Source organism: Octopus bimaculoides, chromosome 11 (assembly GCF_046866305.1).
Source record: "Octopus bimaculoides isolate indiv1 chromosome 11, ASM4686630v1, whole genome shotgun sequence".
Taxonomy (NCBI): Eukaryota; Metazoa; Mollusca; class Cephalopoda; order Octopoda; family Octopodidae; genus Octopus; species Octopus bimaculoides.
Genome location: NC_142938.1, coordinates 33,359,822 through 33,384,622, shown reverse-complemented (window position 1 = coordinate 33,384,622; position 24,801 = coordinate 33,359,822). Strand labels below are relative to the sequence as shown.

The window sequence follows — 24,801 nt, the reverse complement described above, 5'->3', positions numbered from 1 at the left end:
TTTGTTTCATGCACAGTGTCACTTGTTTACCGGGGCTAAGCCATTCCTTATGCTGCTTCATACTGATGTACAGGCACCACTTTTTGTCGCCAGTAACGATTCGCTACAGAAATCATTGCTTGTGTCCATGAATTGAGCAGTGACAAGCAAGCAAACCAGCAGAGATATTGTGGCTCATTGATTTTTATTGTTGTCACTTAAAGCATGCAGAACCCATGCTCCATACTTCTGAATCTTTCCCATCGAATGAAAATGCTTCTCTATAGCAGTGTGGGAGCATTCCATTTCTTCTGCCAGTTCCCTTGTTTGACGAGAATTTTCATGCAAAAGATGGTTTAATCGCTCTTCATCAAACTCAACTGGACGTCCAGAACGCGGTGCGTCTTTGAGGTCAAAATTTCCATTTTTGAACTTGGCATACCAACCATTAGCAGTTCTTTCAGCTATGGCACTCTCTCCATACACAGCACAAATGCCGTGAGTAACTTTTGCGGCCTTAGAATCTTGATTAAAAGCAAAAAGGAGGTGTCAAAAATGCTTGTTTTTCTTGACCTCACATTCCATTTTAATGATCTGAAAATAAACAAAAATTAACTAGTAAAAAAACAAAAATATATTCCAAAATTTAAAAACACAATAAATTCCAAAATTTAAAAAATCGGCGGGAACTTAGTTGCTAACCCAATATATCTTTTAAGTTAAATAAATTTGAAATTCTTCCAGATTATTATGCATGTTTTTTATGTTGGTCTCATCTTTATTCCTTAGATTATCTTGAAACTGGACTGTTAGCTGAGATGGTGAAAAACTTGCCATAAAATGCATAAATAACAAGAAAAATGGAAAAACATAATCATTCAAGAAATCTTGTCTGCATTTAAGTGAGAAATGAAAACTATTGATTTATAAAATTTAATTTATATTCATTCACATTTCCCTACACATACATAAATATGCATATATATACATAAGTGTGTGAGTGTGATATATGTATATATATATATATATATATATATATATATATGTATATGTATACACACACAGAGACAGAATAATAATAATAATAATAATAATAATAATAATAATAATAATAATAATAATAGGTCTGCATGATTTGCTCTGACATGACATGGCATCATCTACATTGAATTCTCAACCATGGACAAGTCAAAGTAATTCAGGGATTCCAAGTCAATGGAAAGTTTGTGTTGTCTGCAAAAAAACTGGACATTTCAAGTCTCCAAAGGAGTTCTGTTATCACCTGCGGAGTTTTCATTGTTCCAAAGAAGGTGGATCTTACGTTTGTCGATATGGTGTAAATGAGGTGTGCCCTTCCTTACCCCTAGAAGGTGTAAGTGACAAAGATTATGAAGATCATGTTGTCCGGGACCATGTCTATGCTGGATCAGGTATGTGTGTTATGTACTGTATTACAGGTGAAATTTTGTTACAATGAAATTCATGAGATATTAAAAAAAATAAATAATTTTTTGTTGTAATGAAAAGTTTGTTATAATGAGATTGCCGAAAAATCAAAAGACATTTTGTTCTTTTCCCATGAACAAAAAATATGCAAATTTCAGTGGTCTTGTCTGTAAAGAATCAGTATTAATTTATGAAATGTTAGAAGAAAAGTGTTCCAAACATAACTGTTTCACTTTCCTTAACGGAATCAGAGTTTTTCCCCTTTTGTTTTCAATTTTCTATCTGTGAACATTTGTGAGAATGAAAGTGTTCCAGATGTGACTATCTTGTATTTTTTTTTTTTATGGAATACTGAGAGATTTTCTTTTCTTTCTAGTTCCCCAATTGTGACCAACCTATCTATTTTATGGAATCAGAGGTTCCGATTGTAATCATACCAATCATTCCATCTCAAATTCAAATTCTAACTTCGAGACAATATAAAAGAAAATTAATAAGACAATGATATGAAAAAAATCAATTAGAGAACAATATAAATAAAGAAAAAAATCATATACAGTCTATTCATCTGACATTTTCCAAGTATTTGGTAGTTCACTACCATTGGTTCTAATGTATCTTTTTGAATTGTACTATTCTATGTAGTTTTATAAATGGGAACAGAAGTCTCTTTTGTGATTCTTCATAAAATACATCATCATCATCATTGTTTAACGTCCATCTTCCATGTTAGCATGGGTGGGATGGTACCATAAGAGTTGGCCAGGCTGAGGCCTGCACCAGACTTCTGTGACTGTTTTGGCAAGATTTTTACAACTGGATGCCCTTCTTAACATCAACCATTCAGCAGAGTGGACTTTGTGCTTTTTACATGGCACAAGCACAGGTGAGGTCAGTTTTGGCAAGGTTTTTACTGCTGGGTGCCCCTCTGAACACCAACCACTTTACAGTGTGGATTGGGTGCTTTGAAGTGGCATCTGCACTGACCGGGTCACCAAGTACTTGCAACACATAAAATAAAGAAAAAACTTTTAAGAGGAGGATAGGCATTGGAAGAGGTGATGATAAAAAGGTTATAGTGAGACAAATACAGGTGTCTTGCAGTAGAGAAAGTACGAGGTTACCCAGCCAGAGAAAGAAAGAAAGATCAGGAATGAAGACAGAAACAGGTGTGCTACTGCAAAGAAAATACACAGTTGCCCAACCTGAGGGAAGTGCAGGAGAAAGAGAGAGAGAGAGAGTGGGAGACAGCCGGATAAAGATGGTGGCAAAATGCTGGGCATATTCACAAAGAACAGGGATCAGAATATAAATGAGATAGTTGAGTAAAGGAAGAGAGAGAGAGAGATGGTGGCAAATGCTAGTGTGTATCCTTGAGGTTCAAATGCCATAATATAAGTGGCAGGATATTATGATTAATGAGTGCAAGTAGGTAGTGAAAGACCTGGGTATATATAGAGTTGGAGAGGCTACTGGATAGCAATGATACAGAGGAACAAGGGTGTGAGGACATGATTGTGGGGTGAGAGCTAGGCATAGTGTATGAGGGAGGGAATATGAGAAAGCGATGTGGATTGGTTTGTAGGGGTAGAGTGAGGGAAAAGTAGAGTGAGACAGGACATGCGTGTAGAATGCACAGAGCAATGATACAGTGGCACAGGGCTAAGAGGACAGGATTGGGGAATGGGAGGTAATCATAGTACATGAAGCGGAAATGTGAGGAGGAGAAGAGATGTAGTTTATAGAAGAGATGTAGTTTGGTTTGTTGTGGTAGAGTGTGTGAAAAAATTTCTTGTTAAGTGTGGGTGTGACACACAGTGCTTCTAGAGCTCAGTTTTGCTGATGTGGGCAGGTCTTCTCAAGAACTTCATCACGAGACTTTTCACTCTGAGAGAGAGTCCTTTTGTTGCCAACAGAGGTAATAGCTCTCTGAACTTCCTCCACCCAATTCTTATTCTAGGAACAATACTTTCAGAGCATCCTCCACCATTGCTAATTTGGTCGCCTAGGTAACAGAAACTACCTACAACCTCAAGAGAACCTCCTGGCTATTTGAGAGAATCTAATTCCTGTGTGCTCTAAGTGCTTATTGTTCCTGCACATCTTTTACATACAAGGACTACTTTATTTGTTGATCTACCTGTGATACCAATACACCTCTTATGTGTCTATAGTTTACACTGGGTGCAGCGAATGGAATTTCTTCCAACTCCTTCCCTACATATGGAGCAAGGCCATTTACCTGATGGAAAGAAAGCTTTATCTTCTTTCTTACTAACAACCACTTTTGTCTTAGCTAGGTTAACTTTAAGGTCCTTTGATTTCAGGTTTTGTTTTCATACCTGGAATTTCTTCTCCAATTCTGCTGAAGATTTTGCAATAAGAACAAGGTCATCAGCATATAGTTTTTCCCACGGGCGCCCAGTTTTGAATTCCTCTGTTATGGTCTGGAGGGCTATAATGAATAAGTGGGGGCTGAGAACTAAGCCCTGGTGAACTCCTACCTGAATGCTAGCTCTAACAAACCACTCCTCTACTCCCAACTTCCTTAGAGACCACCATATAACAGAGTGGGGAACTCTCGAAAGCTTTCTCCAGGTTGATGAAGGCTAAGCACAATGGCTTACTTTTGGCCAAGTTGTTTTCCTGCAGCTGTCTCACTAGGAAGATGGCATCTGTGGTATTCTTCCTGGGTACAAAACCAAACTGCCTCTCATCTAGTTTAATTCTATTTCTAATCAATTGAGCTATAACACTCTCAGTAATTTATTATTTTAAATTGTATTTATTATTTTAAATTATATCATACTATTATAATGCATATTAGATAGTTTTATCATGTATTAAATTTGAAGGGGTGGTCAAGGATGGAACACATTCATTATTACTAATATGAAAAATCATCATCTAATGTCCATCTTCCATGCGGGTATGGGTTGGATGGTTTGACAGGAGCTGGCATGAATGAGAACTGCACCTGGCTCTGTTGTCTGCTTTGGCATGGTTTCTACCGCTTGATTCCCTTCCTAAAACCAACCACTTTACAGAGTGTACTGGGTGCTTTTTATGTGGCACCAGCACCAGTGGGATCATCAAATAACTTAAAAAACAAAAATCTCTTGGCTAGGAGAGGGAGTGGTACTGAGGGAGGTGGCTTTGTGCCAATTGAGAGGTTAAATTGATGTAGAGAAATAAAGATAAGTGTCTTACTATATAGGAGATACTTGACTACTCCAGTAGAAAAAGAAAGGAGAGGAAGGAAAGATAGAGTTAGAGAGAAAAATATATATAGAGAGAGAGAAATAGATGGTGTTGGAGATGCATCGTGACACATCGGCAAAGTAAAGTGGAGGTGAATTTAAGTGTACAGAGGGGATAGTGAGGGTATGCCTTGTAAGAGGGTTATGTTTAGAGATGGTGGCTGTAGCAAATGATGGTGAGCAAAATTGGAGTGGCTGGCAGGGTGCTATGGTAAATATGTGAGGGTATGGAGTGTGTGGGTCAGCACATGAGAGAGAGTGGAAGACTGCACTGGGTGGCGATAATGGGTGGGGGAAGATGGATTGTGAGAGTTTTGACACGGGAAAGATTGTGTGTGGGGGAGGGCATTGCTGTAAAGAACATGTCTGTATGTATGGCCATGTCTTTACTTAGCTTGATGTGTTTTCTCAAGCACAGCAAATTGCCAGATGTCTTGGTCCCTTGTCATTTCCTCTGTGAGGTTCAACATTTGAAGATCATTTCTCACCACTTTGTCTCCTGTCTTTCTGGTTTACCTCTTCCACAGGTTCCCTCTCCAGCACTCCTTTATGTAGCTGTCCTCATTCATATGCATCACATGGCCATACCAGCACAGTTTCCTCTCTTGCACACTACATCTGATACCTCTTATACCCAATTTTTCTCTTAAAATATTTACATTTTATCATGCATGCACACAGACATTGCATATCCAGCAGAGTATGCTGGCTTCATTTCTTTCAAGCCATTACATGTCCTGTGTAATCGCAATCTATATTTTGCTGCCATGTAGCATAGCTGTCTGTGCACAGCCATCATGCAGTCTGCCTTTTACTCCAATAAAGATAATAACTCACTGAGTTTTGCCAAGCTGGTTCTTATTCTAGCAACTACACTTTTAGAGCATCCTCCTCCACCAGTAACTTGGTTGCCTAGATAACAGAAGCTATCTACTCCCCCAAAGATTCTCTCCCTTGGACATTTGAGAAAAATCTATTTTCTGTACATTCTTAGTGTACATTCCTGTACATTCTTGTAACTGCACACCTGCCACACGCAAAGATTACTTTCTTTGTTAACCTTCCTGTCTTACCACTGTACCACTGCACCTCTTATGTGTCTGTAGCTTGCACTGGGTACACTGTATGTAATTTCTACCTACACCTTTTTTATGTATTGAGCAGGGCCATCTCCCTGAAGGAATTAGTAATTTGTCTGCTTTCCTATTTACTAGTACTTTGGTCTTTGCTAGATTTACTCTAAGGCCCTTTGATTCCAGTCCTTGCTGCTACATCTGAAATTGCTTCTCTAATTCTAGTAGTGATTGAACTGTAAGAACAAGGTAATCAGCATAGAAGAGCTCCCAAATACAGCCATTTTTAAATTCCTCTGTTATGGCTTGGAGGACTGATAAACAAGAGGGTACTGAGAACTGTTCCTCCTACCTATACACCAAATTCACTGCTATATTCATTGCCAACTTTTACTTTACTGACAGCATCCCTATACACAACTTATATGACTCTCATCAACAACTTCTCTATCCTTAGCTTCTTCAGTGAATATCAGATGATGGAGAAAGGGATCCTATTAAAGGCTTTCTCCATGTCAACAAAAATCAAGTACAGAGGTTTATTTTTTGCTAAATGCTTCTCCTGCACTTGTCTTTCTAGGAAAATAGCATCAGTAGTGCTTCCCCCTTGCACTACATGAAACTGCATCTCATCTAGGCTAACTATCTTCCTACTCAGCAATTTGATATCTCTGTAAATTATTCCTGTTTGAAGTGTCACTGACTTTTGTAGCAGTTAGGCTGGTCACAGTTGGAAAATAGAAAAGAAAAACCTCTAATTTCATTAAAAAGATTATTGATCTGACTATTGAAATTTGCTTATTTTTAAGTACATGTAAATTGAACTGATTTATTTGGATTGGACAATATGGTCTAAATGATTTCTGTTTGGTCATTAAAGTATACTAATAAATGAAAACGGAAAACTTTGTATTTAGTACTGAATGTTAATACGTTGTTAAAATGACCGATTAAACATTTCCATTATCCATGCCAATATTGTTATTTGTTTGTCTGAAATCACAGGTCTGTTGTTTCATATTTATTACCTCTGCCTTAGTGAAGGTGGAAGTATTGTTTTCAGTCGTGTTTGTTTGTCCATGGACAAGATATCTCAAGAACTGCTGGATGTGTTTGGATGAAACTTTCAAGGATGTTTGGGCCTTGCGACTGGCACGAACTGATTAGATTTTGGGATCAATCCACTACTGGACAAAAATTCTGGATTATTTTTCCGTTTTTTTTTACTTAATTTTTAGTTTTCTCACTTGTGAGAGCAGTCGTTTATTTCAGATGTTCTCATTTTAAAAATCATCTCCGGCTAATTGTTGAGCGGATGTTGGTGCTGCCTTGGTGGAGGTTTGAGCTCTCTGAGTACTCTTGTTTATTTATTTAATTTATTTGTAAGAAGGAATTTTGACTGCTATGGATTTGGTTTAGTTTTGTCCTGAATGTTCATTATAACAAGATTTGTTCAATTGTGTTTTTTTAGATGTTGTAGCCTGAGAGTAGGTGAGGTAAAAAATTAAACAAATTTAAAGCTTTTGATGAAAGTTAGTGTAGTAGAAGTAAAGAACATGTTGCATGTAAATTTTAAGTTTGAAATTTTTATTCAGCCCCCATTCAATGGTTTCAATATTTCTTCCATATTACATTCACTTATTTCAACAATGTTTTATTCTTGAACAGAAAGCTTATGTTTCTAATTGAATTAAGTTGCTTTAGGTTATGAATTAGATTTTTAATTCCTTACCCAAAGATGTTCTTGATTTTTTTGTATAGTACTATCATCATCATCATCATTCAATGTTCATTTTTCATGCTGGCATGGGTTAGATGGTTTAACTGGAGATAGTAGGTTAGAGAGTTGCACCAGGCTCCGGTCTGTTTTGGCTTGGTTTCTGCAGCTGAATGTCCTTCCTTTATACCAACCACTCCACGGAGTGTACTGAGGCCTTTTATATGCCACTGGTATGGGTGCCTTTCATGCATCACTGGTACTGATGCCTTTCACATGTCACTGGCACTAGCATGACCACGATTTCACTTAACTGATGTGTCTTCTCAAGTACAGCAATTCACCAGAAGTTTTGGTCACTTATCATTGCCTCCATGAGGCTCACGTTTCACCACCTGAAGGTCACATTTCACCATATCGTCCCATGTCTTCTTGGTTCTACCTCTTCCACAAGTTCCTTCCACAATTATGCAGCTGTCCTCGTTCATATGCATCACGTAACCATACTAGCACTGTCTTCTCTCTTGCTCACATCTGATGCCACTTATATCCAATTTTTCTCTGAAAACACGTACACTCTGTTGTATGTGCACACTGACATTTGCACTTCCAGCGAAGCATACTAGCTTCTTTCCTTTCAAGCTTTTGCATGTCCTCTGCATTTGCACACAGGCTTCACTCTGGTGGTAGAAGCTCTCTGAACTTTGCCCAGCCTGTTCTTATTCTAGCAGCTATGCTCTCAGAGCATTCTTCTCCACTGCTAACTTGGTCATCTAGGTAACAGAAGCTATCTATTACTTTTACATATCCCCTTGGGCATTTGATGAAGTCTATTTTCTGTACATTCCTCATGTTTATTGTACCTGCACATCTGCCACACACACATGGATTGTCACTGTTAATTTTCTTCCGATATTGCTGCACCTCTTATGTGTCCATAACTTGCATTGGGTACACTGTATGGTGTTTCTACCTACATGTTTTCTATATATTGAGCAGGGCCATCACCCTGAAGGGATTTGTAATTTTCTGTTTTCCTATTTACCAGTACTTTGGTCTTTGCTAAATTAGCTCTAATTATAAATTAACTTTCATGGTTAATTTCTTTTACATCCTATTACTTCTTAATATTTGTGTGTATGTGTGTGTGTGTGTGTGTGTGTGTGTGTGTACACCTCTGTCTCTGTGTGTGCATGTTTGAGTGTAAATGTATATGCATTTGTGTGACTGTATGTGCATCTGTTATGTATGGATGTGTCTTCATATGTGTCTTTGTGTGTATGAGTGTGTGGAGTGTGTATATATGGTCATGTTTCCATCTTTTGTGTTTGTGTGTGTGCTTGTCTGTCCGTATTGCCTATGTACCTATCTATCTACTTACCTATGTATCTATCTGTTTACCTACCTATGTGTATGTATATATATATATATATATATATATATATATATATATATATATATATATATTTGCCTACATAACAGCCTACTAGCAAATGTACCTATGTATGTATAGTCTGTGGGTATTAGTGTATCACAGTGTTCTAGTGCGGGAGACGTTTCATTTATGAGGACGTACTCTTATATTTGTGTGAGTGATGGGTCCTTTGGGTGCTTGGATAAAATGTGAATGTCAAGTTGGTCTAGTGTGCCTCGATGTTGGTCTTTGGTATGTTGCTAGATTATGGAGGACTGTTTTTTGTTATCATGTTGACTCAAGTGTACATTTATACTCTCTGTAATACTTCTAGATGTTTCTTCTACGTATGCTGTGTTCTTGTCTTTACAAGCACCATCTATGCACCTTATGCTATAGACCAGTGGTTCCCAAACTATGAGTCGCGACCCATCAGTGGGTCGCGAATGGAATCCTAGTGGGTCACAAAAAGTTATAAAATTACGCATTAGCTTTGATTAACTGTTGTCTATTGAGATAGTTCAAGACTCATGTTTTAAATACCAGACTGGTTGTTTTATCAAGCAGTAGGCTTTTTTAAATCTATTATTGAGCGTAGCAAGAAACAGGCTCATCCTTCTTACAGGCCTCAGTGAAAATGTAATCTGAAATAAATTTGTTTCTTTCATTAATGTTTTTACCCAGTAGAGTTAAGTGGGTCACCATAAACTGGTGTCGTAAATAGTGGGTCGCGTCTCTAAAAAGTTTGGGAACCACTGCTATAGACTGTATTTCTAGTTCTACAGTTAATGCCAGGGCTAATCTTACCACACAGTTCTCATTAATGCATGTGGTATTTTTGAAGGGGTACATCCTACATGCAATCTCATGGAGCTCCTTGCCTTTTCAGCGATCTTAATGCTGAGTTTGGTCTCCTTCAGAGTTTTCCTAAATCTACAGGCTAGTTCCCCATGGGGTGTGGCCACTACAAACATCACTCCTTGATATTTGTCAACCCTGTACCATGTGTTCACTCTGCTTTGTCACAAACTCTCTGTATAATATTCCAGTCTTTACTTCTGTATCTATGGTGAGTACCATTGGCTTCATTACATATAATGCTAACCTCTTTCTAGCTCCTCTGTATACACGAGTTCCATCTTTCTGGTCATATCCAGAGAATTGCATGCAGTGCATGAAGTTCTGTACATGTTTCCTTGTTTCATAGGGTTCACATAGGAAGGGGCCACATTATTCATTATCCTAAGTCTGCTATCAGTATGTTGATTTGAAAATGAATATTGTGTGACAAAGCTGAGTTCTTGTGGGCAACATATATAGAAGCTGTGGGTTTTGTGGAGCTTTACTCTGTTGTTTACAGTTTCTAACCAAAGTTCAGTTTCAAGGACAGGGAGTCTCTTGTTAGGGTGCCTAGTCGGGGTAATGTATAGTTACCTTGATACTTTCGTGGATGGAGTTAGCTATGTGCTGGATCCTCTCCATTATGCTTCTCTCGGTTTCTACACTGCATTTACTAGGGTTTGTCCTAACTTGAATCTTGATGTTATTTACATACCTACAGGAAAGCAATACAGTTGTGGATTGTTCAGCTAGGGATTGTTTATGTTTTCTGTCCCACCAGGTCATGAAGAGGCCAGCCACACCAACACCAATGACTGCACATTGAACTTGCATGTATAGTTTCCTGTCAAACTTCAATATGTGGTTCTTCAAGGTGGTTCTTATGCTAGCTCTTATAGCATGTGCAATCATTCTTTTTACCTGATTGTTGTTCTCAGAGTCCTGGGTGGGGGTATGGTCCAGTCACTCCAGTACTCTGGTGCTTTTCTTCACTGCCAAAACAATTGTGGGTGGTCTTCCTCTCTCTGACCTGGTGGGGCAGAATCTACTTAGGTCATGGTTGTCTAGGTAGTTACGGTTATTTATAGCTTAGTGTAAGGAGGAGGCCCAGTTCCCTTGTTTTGACTTTGCGAAACTCTACTTCACTCTCACAGATAATCTCAATGCATTTTTCACAGCAAAATATATGTCTGTAGATGAGTAGAGTGAAACCACATCCATACTACTCATTACACAACCTGCGAGGTCATTGCAGTGGTTACTGTTGTGATTTTATGTAATTATATAGATTGTAGAAAGGCTTTCCGATGTATTTTATAGCTGTTTGATTACCTAAAATAGCGAGAATTTGGACCTGTTTCTTCTAACTTTGTGCATTTAAATTATAATAAAGTGTTATCAGAATATTAAATGGAAAGTAAAAATGAGTGAATTCAATATTAATCAGGTGAATATATTGGTTTATTTGTTTAAATATGTAGACTCTTTTCTTTAAGTGTTTGGACTTGTGCTGGATATTAATAGTGTATATTTGTATCTTACTGAACAAGTATAAATTAAAGTGTGTATATCATAAACAGGAGACAAAAACTAAAAATACTGTACAGATGCATTTATTGTCCCTTACCATCCCCTTTTGTCGGTTATGAAGACGAGTGTTTCAAAAGTTTCATAAAACACTCAGAGCTGGTTGAATTGTAAGCAAATAAAAGCCTAAGTTCACTGCTTTCTTTTTCGAACTGTTGGTATAACTTCAGTTGCAACTACTGATTCTATGGAGGAGGCCCTCCATGCTCACACAGACATCTGGGGACATTTCAGTGAAAGGAAGTAGGATAGCCTATATTAGCTGGAGATATTCACTCTACAAACTGGGCTGGTTGGTGATCTCATAACAGGGTTTACATGGGGTTTATGGTCCTTTCGTAACCTGTACAGCATACGAACATTGTTGTTGAATGCTTGGAAATTTTGTGCAGTCTATTTCCTGGATTGGAGTATGTTGCACCATATTCCCATGTGTGCATTGAGAAGTTTTTCCACTCTTTCATGATCCTGTGGTGCAACCTCTCTCATGCTACTGATGCGTTGTTGCATGGTCTGGATATAGTTCTGTGGACTGTCTATTACAATCTGCCAGACTTGTCTGTAGGGAGGCACACTAATTCCCTGTTCTTAATTTGCTGTTTCAGTTTTTGTAAGCCTTTGGCGACTGTTGAACTGAGTTGGTGGGTCTCCCTTTCATGTTTTTTAGTGGTTTTGTTATATCAGTCTAAGATGTGTCAGAGTCTATTTCTAGCTAAAGAAATTTTTGTCTCTGTCTCACTGTCAGTCTGTAGCGGGATACATACCCTTTTATTGAGGGGTAAGTCTGTTGGGTAGATCCTCGTCATGTTGTATGATTTGTTGTTGGGGTTATAGAAGACAAATTCTAGGGTGCTACCTGTGTTACTATTGTTGTAGTTGTTGTTACTCTTGCTGGCGTTGTTGCTGCTGCTGTTGTGTTCATTGTTGATGTTGTTATTACTGTTGTTGTTGTGGGTGTTGAAGGTGGTGCTGGTGGCGGTATGGGTAATGTTGTGGTTGGTATTGTTGTTTGTGTGTGGGGTATTGTGGTTATCATTGTTGTTATTGTCATTGTTGTGGTGATTACCCTGCGCATGTAAGTGAAAGCAGGGTATTGTAATCACTTGTCTTTGTCTGTTTGTGTGTTTGCAGAATTACTGAAAAATGGCTGAATGCATTTTCACCACATTTGAGAGAAATACTCATCTGGTGAGTGGCTCAAAATGAACCAAAAAACCAAACTTACAAATTTCCTGATAAGCAAGTGGTCATATTATTTTGTTCACTTACTTTTTCATATGAATTGACCCATATCTGCGTGTGTATAGATCATAGTGTACTTATGCGCATAAACATGTGTGCATACATAAATACATATGCGACTGTGTGTGTGTACATGTGTGTGTGTGTACAGTGATGGATTCGAGGGTTTCATTTATTTATGACATGATTTCTTAATTTCACCGGAGTATAAATGGTGATACTTTAAAAAAAAATAAAATTGAACTTAAAAATTTCCCGATAAGCAAGTGGTCATATTATCTTCTTCACTTTCCTTTTCATATGAGTCAACCCTCATCTACATGTGTATAGATCATGGTGTGCATACATAACTACATACATAGATATGCAACTGTGTGTGTGCGTGTGTATACACTGATGGATTCGAGGGTTTTGTTTATTTACAAGTTGATTTCTTAATTTCACTGGAGTATAAATAACTATAATGGTGATACTTAAAAAAAAAAAAAATTAATTCAGTTTAATTTAAAAAGCATGGGTAAACAATGCATTGTAAGCCACACTATAATTTGCGAAGAAGTTATCTGCATGCAGGGTATGCATTGCCCCACCAATGCCTTTTTTCCATTATCATTGCTAAAGTTGTTGTCATTTTGGATTTATATGTTTGTGTTGTTAATGGTTATCATTGTTGTTGTTATCACTATTGTTGTCATTAACATTTCTATTATTGTTGCTTTGGTTTTGTATGTTTGTGTTGTTGTATTGTCCTAATCTCCATTTTATTTTTAAGAATGTTGTTTTTCAATCTCAGACAGACAATTTTTCTGATCTTTTTTCTGTAGTGAATTTCAGTGGTAACTCTAAGGCATGCATTCATCCATAACTACAATAGCTGTACTGTGCTGTATATCCCAGGGGTGGAATTGTTGTTGCTAGTGGTAGTGGTGGTGGTGGTATTGTTTTTCGGCGCCCTGGCATTAAAGTTCTCTGATAGTTCACATTCTGACATGACGATCCTGTCAGTATTGTTTGGGTATCTGCGTTGATTCTTACCATGCTGAGATTGTTGCTGTTTCATCCTCTTGAGTTTGTTAAAGTGTTTGTTACAGGCATGGTTCACTCAGTGTATTTTTGTTATATGAGTGTCATGAATCTGTCTCTTTCATGTGGTGTTGTGGTGTTTTTCAGTTCATGCAGTAGGGTCCGCTTTCATTTCTGGTACTGGTTGATTTCTATGTATATTTTCTTTTTGATGTTTAGTAATATCATGCATTTTAGTTTTCTTGCTTGGTGTTCTGTGAGTCCTAGCCAATTGACAACCAAATTAACAGATTTTGTATATAGTCTGGAGGAGATGCATGCTTTAATGAAGTGGAGCTGTCGGGTAGCTATCTTAATTTTTAGACAGTAGAACACAGTGTCTTGCTAGCTTGGCTAGAGCTTATTCTACTTTGTTTTTGTAGCTGGTTTGCAAGATTCTTTATATGAATTTGTGTGTTGAAGTAAATTTTGTTGTGTCTGGGGAGAGTCATATTGTCTTAATGCCTCACACTCACCAGTTCGATTTCCACTTGTTTATCATTTATATATTTCTTTTTTCTTCCGAAATTTTTGCTGCTTTTGCAACCTTGTCAATGGATGTTGAATCGGTCCATTATTAGAGCTACATTCCTTTTGTCTATTTGTGCACATGTTTGCATCAGCATGCATGTGTGCTTGTGTACGTATGTATATATGTATATGTGTGTGTTTATGCATATATGTATGTATACATGTGTGTACATATGTATGTGTGTGTGTGTGTATATATATATATATATATATATATATATGTACATATGTATGGATGGATGTGTGTATGTATTCAGCATATTCATATGTTTGTATATTTGTATGAATGTGTGTGTACCTCTGTCTCCTTGTGTTTAAGTGTATCTATGTATATGGGTTTGTGTGACTATGTACGTGTGTCTGTTATGTGTGCATGTGTGTCTCCATATGTGTCTTTGTTTGCATGCATCTGTGTGGAGTGTGTATGGTCATGTGTTTCCATCTCTTTTTGTGTGTGTGTGTGGTAGAGTATGGAGGACTGTTTTTTGTCACCATTTTGTCTCAAGTGTACATGTATTCTCTCTGCAATATTCTTAGATGTCTCTCCAATGTATGTAGTGTTCTTGTCTCATAAGCAATTTTGGAAGAAAAAAATTATAAATAATAAATATTTAAAATATTGCCAAAAAAGAAAAAAGTTTTGTTTCCAAGAACCTGAAAAAAATTAGGCAACTACTATATCATGGTCACTATTAATTTGTGTAATTTGAAGCTGATTATCACCTCAGTTTCAAAGATATGACATTACAAATATAGCTACCATAAATCCTCGAGTATAATCCGCATTTTTTTCCCCAAATTTAAAGGTCAAAATCCCTAGTGCGTACTATATACAAGGTTAAAAATGAAAAATATTTTCTAAGTAATGTCCGAGTCTCTATTTGCTGTCCGGCAACGTTTATTCAGACGCATTTTGTGATGTCGGGCATGAAAATACCTTAAGCTAAGCCTTCAATGAAGTCATAAAAGAATCATCCATAACTTGCAGTAAGCAACATTTATTAATATAAAAGTATTCAGAACATGTAATAAAAAACAATTTTCAAATATATTTACATTCCCATATAACAGTTAAGAACATTACCATTATTGTATTACGCATGCGCGGAAGTGTTTGTTCGACTAGGTGCTGCTGGCTTAATTACGCACAAATTGCGCTAAATAGTTCATCCTGCTGTTTGTATTGGCAGTTTGCATAGTTACCATGGCAAACAATAAATATGTAATTAAATACCGGTATTAAATGTTTGAACTACTGTGGGTCTTTACTAGGGTTTTTTATAAGCGGGATTTAAACCTGTACATTAATCTTCAATAAAACATTTTATACATTACATGCCCATAAAATGCCTCATAGATCTTATTCAGCTATGTTTAAGCTTGAAGTTATATCATATGCTGAAGAGTATGGTAATAGGGCCGCTGAAAGAAAATTTGATGTTGATGAAAGCAATGTCAGGTTATGGAGAAGATATAAAGATGAAATTAAACAGATGCCAAAGATAAAGAAGGCAAGAAGGGGAAAAAAAGCCAAACATCCTAAGCTTGAAAAAATTTTGCTTGAATGGGTAGAAGGAAGAAGATTTGGTGGAATAGCCATTAATACAGTACATTTGAGGTTACAGGCAAAACTCATTGCTAAAAAGATAAAACTTAATGAGTCGGGATTTAAAGCATCACATGGCTGGGCCAGTAACTTTATGTCAAGGCATGACTTGTCTATTAGGAGGCGAACCCACATTTCACAAAAGTTACCAGCTGATATTGAAGAGAAGTTAATGAACTTTCAAAATTTTATTATTAAAATGCGACGGAAAAAGGATTACCCATTGTCATTGATTGGTAATGCGGACCAGACCCCATTAACTTTTGATATGCCTGCAGATAGCACAATAGATTTCAGTGGTACATCGTCAATTACAATTAAAACCACAAGCCATGAAAAAAATTGTTTTACCATCATGTTAGCTTGTATGGCTGACGGTACCAAACTTAAACCTTATATAATATTCAAACATAAAACAGCACCCAAAAACGTGGAATTTTCAACAGGGATTATTATTAGATATCAACAAAAAGGCTGGATGGTTGATGAGTTATTTAGAGATTGGATTGACACTGTATGGGGAAATTGTCCTGGTGGAGCAATTAAACAGCACAACAGCTTGCTTGTACTAGATGCTTTTAGATGCCACAGAAGTGAAGATAAACTCAAGCATTTAAAAAAATGTCACAAAACAGATGTTGCTATCATTCCAGTGGGTATGACCTCCATATTGCAGCCATTAGATGTCTCTATTAACAAACTGATTAAAAACAAATTGCGTGATTTATGGACTGAATAGATGTCGACTGGAGAAAAGTCGTTCACTAAAGGTGGAAGGGTTCGCGCTCCCAACCTGACGTTATTACTGTTATTTCTTTATTTTCTGCAAACAAAGTGCACAAAAAAGCTACACGTTTGCATTATGTTATATATGCAATAATAATAAAGGACATTACTGTATATATGTTTACAAACCAAGAATGTTATATAGACCTCCTTGATTCAAGTTAGAGAAGAGGTGCGTATTATACGCAAGGTTTAGGTTTTTCAGAGGTACAGCCCCCTAAAAATCCCCTGCGTATTATACTCAAGGGCAGACTATACTCGAGGATTTACAGTGATTATTCATTTATGCAAATTAGAAAAAAAATTTTGGCCATTTCACTGTCCATTCAAATAGTTATATTTCCTAAAATATTCATCCAAATTTCACAAATGAGGTATCAAAATGTTTTCTTTTGGAGACTGCATGAGAAAAAGTGCAGCAGAAATTACATTTAAATATTTTCAAAATTTCATAGTGATACCTATTACATGGCAGTAAAACGTGGGCTATGGCTACAGAGGATATGTGAAGGCTTGAAAGAAATGAAGCCAGTATGCTTCACTGTATGGGTAGTGTCAGTGTGAATGTATGATAGAGTATATATTATTTAAGAGAAAAATTGGGTATAAGAGGCATCAGTTGTAGTACGCAAGAGAGAAGACTGCACTGGTATGGACATGTGATGGGTATGGATGAGGACAGCTGCATAAAGATGTGTCTTTCTTTAATTGTGGAGGGAACTTATGGAAGAGGCAGACCCTGGAAGATGTGGGACGAAGTGGTGAGAAAGGTTCTTCAGATGTTGAGCCTTACTGAGATGACAAAGGACCAAGACTTCTGGTGATTTGCTGTGCTTGAGAAGACATGTCAAGCTAAGTAAAATCATGGCTATCCATACATACAAGCATGTATTCTATGGCTATTCTTTCCACTCTCTCTGTCAGCCAAGAGGTCCTTGTCTTGTGAGCTTACAGGTGCTGGTCTTATGTAAAAAGCACTAGTGCTGGTACCATGTAAAAAAGTACCGATGCTTGTGCCATGTAAAATGTAAATAGCATTTGTGCCAGTGCCATGTGGGAAGCATCCATGCCATGTATAAAGCACTCATGTCAGTGCCATGTTTAAAGCACACATAAAAAACATCTAGTCCACTCTGTAAGGTGGTTGGTGTTAGGAAGGGCATCCAGCTGAAAAAACTGTGCCAAAACAGATAATTAGAGCCTCGTTCAGCTCTCTGGCTGGCTGGCTCTTGTCAAACCATTGAACCCATGCCGTCATGGAAGATGGATGTTAAATGATGACGATGTAAGGCAGTTTTCCTCTATCTGGTGGCTATGGTGATGATGGTGTCTGGTAAAAGAGGTTGAAAGGTACGAGTACAAAGACATTCCTCTTTGATAGAATCCACATTGACTTTTCCAAGTTTCACTTGAAAAGGTAAGTGAGAGTAGAGAGGGAGTTGTTGTCCACAAGTGAATTTATTGAAAAGTATATCAAAGTCACAAAAATAGCAAGAGTGGATGGCACCACTCTAAGTATAGACCTGTGAGTCAAAGAACAGGAAATGGAGAAGGTACTTGCTTTGGTGTTCAGGGAAATCTTGAAAGGTAGGGTTCCTTGATTGACTCTAGATGTCCTTCTGTATTTGGAGGATCACATCACAACTACCTTTTTTTGTCTGTTGTATACTCTGTTTACTTCCTTTGTTTTCATTGTATACCAAGTATACTTTCTACTATTTTTTTTATCTAATCATTTCATTCTCTGTAAACACCCATACTTTGTGTCTGACTGTGTATTGTCGTGAATACAAGAAATAATAATAATAATAATAATAATAATAATAATAATTTATGACAAAATCAAGGAAAGTGAAATGAAGGAAAGCTTTAGGCAAGAATATCTCAGAAAGACCAAGTTAATTATGGGAAGTAGACTCAATGGAAAAACAAAATCAGGGTAATGAACACATGGGTTGTTTCCTTAATGTGATATGGTGCAGGTGTTGTTAGGTGGACAAAGAACAAGCTTGCGGAAATGGACAGAACAACTAGACAATTAACAAGGAACTACATCCCAAAAGCGATACTGACAGACTGCATGTGCCTAGAAACAAGCGGAAAAGGTCTCATAGGATGTAAGATCTATGTTGTTAACAAGAAGAACAGTCTGGAATGGTACATCAAACAGCAGAGTGAATCCTTGCCTGCTGCTGTTAGAATTAACAATATAATACCTACCGAAAATGTGATGCACCCACAAATATTTAAGAAACAAGATGAAGAGTAAACAGCTGGAAAAATGAAACCGCTGCATGGGCAATATCTCAGAGAAATTGAAGGAAAAGACAAAATCAACAATTGGAGATGGCTCAGAAAAAGTGATCTGAAAGGATGCACTGTGGCATTGATATGTAGCGCCCAGGAACAAGCTCTGAGAACTAATTACACCAAGTTCCAAATAGATAAGAGTAGCAAATTGCCCCTTTGTAGGATGTGTGGAAGCAGAAACGAAACAATTTCACATATTGTGAGTGAGTGTAGCAAGCTGGCCCAAAAGCACTACAAAAGGAGGCATGATAACATGGCTAAATTTGTCCACTAGAGGTTATGTGAAAAGTATGGCCTGAACATGGCATGGAAATGGTATGAACATGAACCAGAAAGAGTCACTGAGAACTAGGAAAATAAAATACTGTGGGATTTTACAATCTAATGTGACTCCGTAATCGAGGCTCGGAGACCAGGTATTGTAGTAGATAAAGGAAAAAAGGAAACCAAGATCATAGCTATTGCAATATCTGGAGATGTACACATAAGTGACAAAGAAGTAGAAAAGATGGAAAAGTACAGACTACTAAAAGAAAAAATTGCAAGAATGTAGACTATGAGGAGAATATCTGTTATTCCAGTAGTTGTAGGGGCACTCGGAAAACTAAACAACCAAGTCCGAGAATTGTGTCAAAGAAATTGGATTTGACATGAGAGCAGAGCAAGCCCAAAAAACTGCTCTGCTAAGGACAGCTAGGATTTTGAGCTTGGTACTTGGATGTTGAATGTCTCCCATGATAATTAACAACCAAGTATCAAAGCTTATAATGTGTGGAAAGAGACCCTGTGAGACCTCTGTCCACTCTCACAGAATCTACCAGAGCAATCAAGACTGAACATTCTGAGAAGTAAAACAATAATAATAATTATTAAGTTAAAATGATGAACTGGCAGAATTGTTAGCATACCGGACAACATGCTTAGCAGCATTTCCCCTGTCTTTACATTCTGAGTTCCATGATGCACCATTTTATGATGTTAAAGCAGTAGGTTATGGCAGGTATAGGTAAGATATAGGTAGTGTCAAGTCTGTTACTCACATGAAGTTTGCTTTTTAGAAATAGCTCTAACTCTATGATGACATTCTTTCTGTATTTTTTTCGCACATTTGTGAGTACTGGATGCCATCCACTTCACATACGCCTAAATATTTGTAATTTTTTTTTTAAGATCTAATTCCTTGATGATGTTTTGTGTCATTCAGAAATGAGATCCATGAAAAAGAGTAGTGTTGGTAGAGAATCACCTTGAAAAATTCTGCAGTTAATGTTGATATCACCAGTGTTCGTAGTACCTGTCTCTGAATTCAGTATAAGAGACAAGTTGTTTTTTTTTTTTGCTTCATACATTGCTCTATAGAAAATTACCAATAGCTGAGGAGATTTTATATATTTCCAAGCATGATTTTATATATTTCCGATCCAGCTATGAAGAAGGCTGTCAGATGCTTTTTAGTAGTCAATCCTTGCTATAGAAAGATTTTTGTGTCATTTGTGGCAGTCCTCAAGAATCATTCTGTTGATTAAAAGTTGGCCTTTACAACCATATGAGCCACACTTAGAGCATTTTTGTTTGCTAGAGAATATCTTGTTATCCATCAGGAAGGTATATGTACTTTCAATAATGATGGATGTTAGTATTTTATACAAGGATATATGACATATAGTTGTTTGGTTGTTTTGGAGGTTATTAGTTTTGTCATTTTGGAGAAGTTAGTTAGTTACTCCATTTACCAACCAGGAGGGATTTTCTTGGGGTCATAATGCCATTGTAGAGGTGGGTCAGTCTCCCATGAGATTCCAGGAAAGCATTCAACCAGAAGTTAAGGATTTTATCTTTTCTGGGTGATTTTCATTTGCTGGATTTTCTTAGTGCATTCCTGAGATCTTTAACAAAGATACCTTTCCATATTTGCTCTTTAATATGTTACAAAATACTGCACTTCTCAACTTGTTACCTATACATTCACTTTTCTTCAAACTAACAACCTTTGACACTACTTATACATATTTCATTTTCTACTTTCTCTCACATATTGTATTTTTTTGTTTCAGGCTATGGACGTAACAGTGGATTTCTGCAAAATTTCAAAACTGGTATCAGTGAATGCTCATCACCACACTTGACCAGTAATAAAGAACCTTCTGTAGTTCAAGACCAGTTTAAATGGACAATTTACAATGCTACTGTTAATCTACCAGCTGTTTTGAATGATCCACGATTAGCTAAAAGAGAAACAGACTTTTTCACTAAAACTTGGGGGGAATCATTTGAGAAAAGGGATATTTCTCCTTCTCCTTATTTACCTGAAGTGAATCGATCTCATTTTGAAAAGTATCTAAATAAGTCATCTGAGGTAACTTGTCTTACTTCCAATGCTTAGGCATTGTTTCTTTGGTTTGCTAACCATCATTACTTCTCTTTCAGGTCACTCTTTTATTGACTTCTATCACCATACATTAGATAGTCTAAATTCACTTTTTATATAGGTCTGTTGTATTCATATTGATTGAATTTTCATTGGTATACTCTTGGTTAATTCAAACTGTACTAACTGCACATTGGTATGTAGCTTGCATAACCCTTCACAGATCATTCATACACCTCTTTCTTCATTAGAGATCATCAGGTTACAGAGCATGGGACCTTGTCAAAGGCCTTCTCTAGGTCAACTAATACTTGGTACAGCTTCTTACTCCTTGCTAAGTGTATTTTGCTGTAATCTTCCTTGGGAGTGTGCATCATCATCATCTGCCTGCCATGCTAGCATGGGTGGGACAGTTCTAGAAGAGCCAGCCGGGCAGAAGCCTGCACCAGATTTCTGTGACTGTTTTGGCAGGATTTTTACAGTTGTATGCCCTTCCTAACATCAACCACTCAGCAGAGTGGACTTAGTGCATTTTACGTGGCACAAGCACAGGCGAGGTCAGTTGTGGCAAGGTTTTTACAGCTGGATGCCCTTCCGAACACCGACCTCTTTACAGTGTGGACTGGATGCTTTGAAGTGGAACTTGTACTGACCGTGTCACCAAGTACTTGCAAGACAAAAAAAAAAAACTTTCAAGAGGGGAGGGGGCATTGGGGAGGTGGTCTTGTGTCAGATGATGAAAGGTTATAGTGAGACAGAGAGACAGAAACAGGTATTTTGCAAGGTTACCTGGCTGGTGAGAGAGAGAGAGAGATCAGGAATGAAGACAAACAGGTGCGCTACCACAAAGGAAATATATGATTACCCAACCTGAGGGAAGTGCAGAAGGAGAGAGAGTGGGAGACAGCAGGATAGAGATGGTGGCAAAAGGCCGAGCATACTCACAAGGGACAGGGATCAGAATATAAATGGGATGGTTGAGTAAAGGAAGAGAGAGATATAGATGGTGGCAAGTGCCAGGGCATACCCTTAACGTTCGAATGGCATAATACAACTGCTGAAGGAAGTATGATTAAAGAGTGTGGAAGTGGGGAGAATCAGTGGCAAAAACCTGGGTATATATAGAGTTAGTGGGGGGTTACTGGATAGCAATGTTACAGAGGAACAGGGCCATGAGGACAGGATTGGGAAGTGAGAGCTAGGCATAGTGTATGAAGGAAAAAATGTGAAGAAGAGAAAAGATGTGGAAATGGAGATTGATTTGTTGGTGTAGGGTTTGTGAGAAGTTTTCTTTTTAAGTGTGGGTGGGACAAACAGCACTTCTAGAACTCAGTTTCGCTGATGTGGGTGGGTTTTCTCAAGAACTTCATATCACCAGACATCTTGTTCCATTTTCATTTCCTCTGTGAGGCCCAACATCCTGATATCAGTCCTTACCACTTCATCCTACATCTTCCTGGGTCACCCTCTTCTGTGGGTACCATCCACTTTCAGCGATAGGCACTTCTTTATGCAGTTGTTCTCATTCATATGCATCACATGCCCAAACCAATGTAGTCTTCTCTCTTGCAATCTACATTTGATTCCTCTTATGCCCAACTTTTCTCTCAGTACATTTGCACTTTGCTGTACATGTGCACTGATGTTGCGCATCCAACAGAGCACACTACTTTCATTCCTATTCTGTCTACGCATGTCTTCTGCATTCAGAGCTCATGTCTCACTACCATGGAGTATAGCTGTTCACACACAAGCTGGACTATATAGTCTACCTTTCACTCTGAGAGTTCTTTTGTTGCCAACAGAGGTAATAGCTCTTTGAACTTCCTCCAACCAATTCTTATTCTAGAAACAATACTTTCAGAGCATCCTCCACCATTGCTAATTTGGTCACCTAGGTAAAAGAAACTATCTACAACCTCAAGAGAGCCTCCTGGGCATTTGAGAGAATCTAAGTCCTGTGTGCTCTTGGTGCTTATTGTTCCTGTACATGTGCCACATACAAAGACAACTTTATCTGTTAATCTACCTGTGATTCCAGTACACCTCTTATGTATCCATAGTTTACACTGGGTGCAGCAAATGGAATTTCTTCCAACTCCTTTCCTACAAATTGAGCAGGGCCATTTACCTGATGGAAAGAGAGTTTTATATTCTTTCTTACTAACAACCACTTTGGTCTTAGCTAGGTTAACATTAAGGCACTTTGGTTCCAGGTCTCCAATTCTGCTAAAGATTCTGCAATAAGTGCAAGGTCATCAGCATATAGCAGTTCTCAATGGCACCCAGTTTTGGATTCCTCTGTTATGGCCTATTTATATTTTTTCCTTGCACAAACTCGATTGCATCCTGTTTATTTTCTTTCTAATCACTTGTGCTGTGACTCTTCCAGCAAAGTTACATCTTCTGATATGTATATGTATGATAAACTAAGGACTTTTATGTTGTTAAATCAACATAATACCTAGTTTCTTCATAAATTCTAACACTGTCTTTGAGTGCTTGCTATTATTCTAAATTTATTTATTGAATAAGTTAGTGCTCAATACCAGAGAGTGGTGTTTCTGCTAGTATCAAATAATGTCAAACAGTATTATTGATATATGAAACATATTGCAAATATATGAATAATTTGTTTTAATTTAAATATTTTCATTTTGAGAATATTATTTATTTCATTAGTATTCATTCATTTATATATCATTACCTGATAGTAACTGCAGTGGAAAAGTATATTCCCAATATTAGCCATCATATGACAAGTAATTTTCTTTAGGCAAACTTCTGAGGTTTAAAAAAAATTTTTTTTCAGAAATACAAAACACATCTTCTGAATTTAGATCAGACATCCAAACAGCAAGTTCCTGATGCCATATATTTGAATTCATTGAGACATATTAAGCATTTAGGTAAGTTAACTATACTTCTTTTAATTCATCATTTTATGTCTATTTTCCATGCTACATGGCTTGGATAGGTTGTCATGGTTTGTGTTCATTGTTGTTGGAAGCCACTGCTCACCTAAACATGTTGGAACACTACACTGTTTTGTAAACTATACTAGGTGCATTTTGTTATGACATTAGTGCTTGTGAGGATGTCATATCTTTGATAAGACTAAAGACTCCTCTCAACCCTATGTTGTTTCTACTCAATTTATAAACCACTTTATGGATGTACTGGGTATGGTGCATTTTATTGTTGCACCAGCACTAAAGAGGTTGTCTTGTAACTCTCAAAACTAAAGTGCCCTCTGTACCCTAATAGGGTGAATATAAAAGAGACTGACAAAAATATCTGAGAAAGTGAGAAAGCAAAAGTCTTACGTGGGGAACAGAGTTATTGGTATGAATGTATGGTAAAAAGAGAGTAACAGAAGGAACAGTGCTGGGTGAAAAAATGGAAGAGAAACAGTATTGCTAAAGGTTAGTAGGAGAGAGGCAGTGATAGCAATTACCTGATTGGTGTTATGAGAGATTAATGGTTAACAGAAGTGTGACAGTGGAGAGTAAGAGTTCTTGATTCATAAGGCATTGTGATGGGAACGACAGAGATAGTGATTTGGAGGATGAGGGGAGGT

General features: G+C 37.4%; 1 protein-coding gene across 3 annotated transcripts in view; it reads left to right on the top strand.

The window, feature by feature from the left end:
- Nucleotides 1-24,801, top strand: part of LOC106871767 (vacuolar protein sorting-associated protein 54) — a 484,461-nt gene that overhangs the window by 45,717 nt on the left and 413,943 nt on the right. The window contains exons 2-4 of one of the 3 annotated variants that reach the window (XM_089359786.1): nt 769-1,409; nt 20,908-21,209; nt 24,034-24,130. In XM_089359786.1, the coding sequence (XP_089215912.1) occupies nt 1,130-1,409; nt 20,908-21,209; nt 24,034-24,130 (679 nt within the window). In that variant the 5' untranslated portion in view covers nt 769-1,129. Of the gene's footprint in view, nt 1-768; nt 1,410-20,907; nt 21,210-24,033; nt 24,131-24,801 lie in introns of those variants that run through there. The other 2 variants (XM_089359787.1, XM_089359788.1) reach the window with 2 other exon arrangements.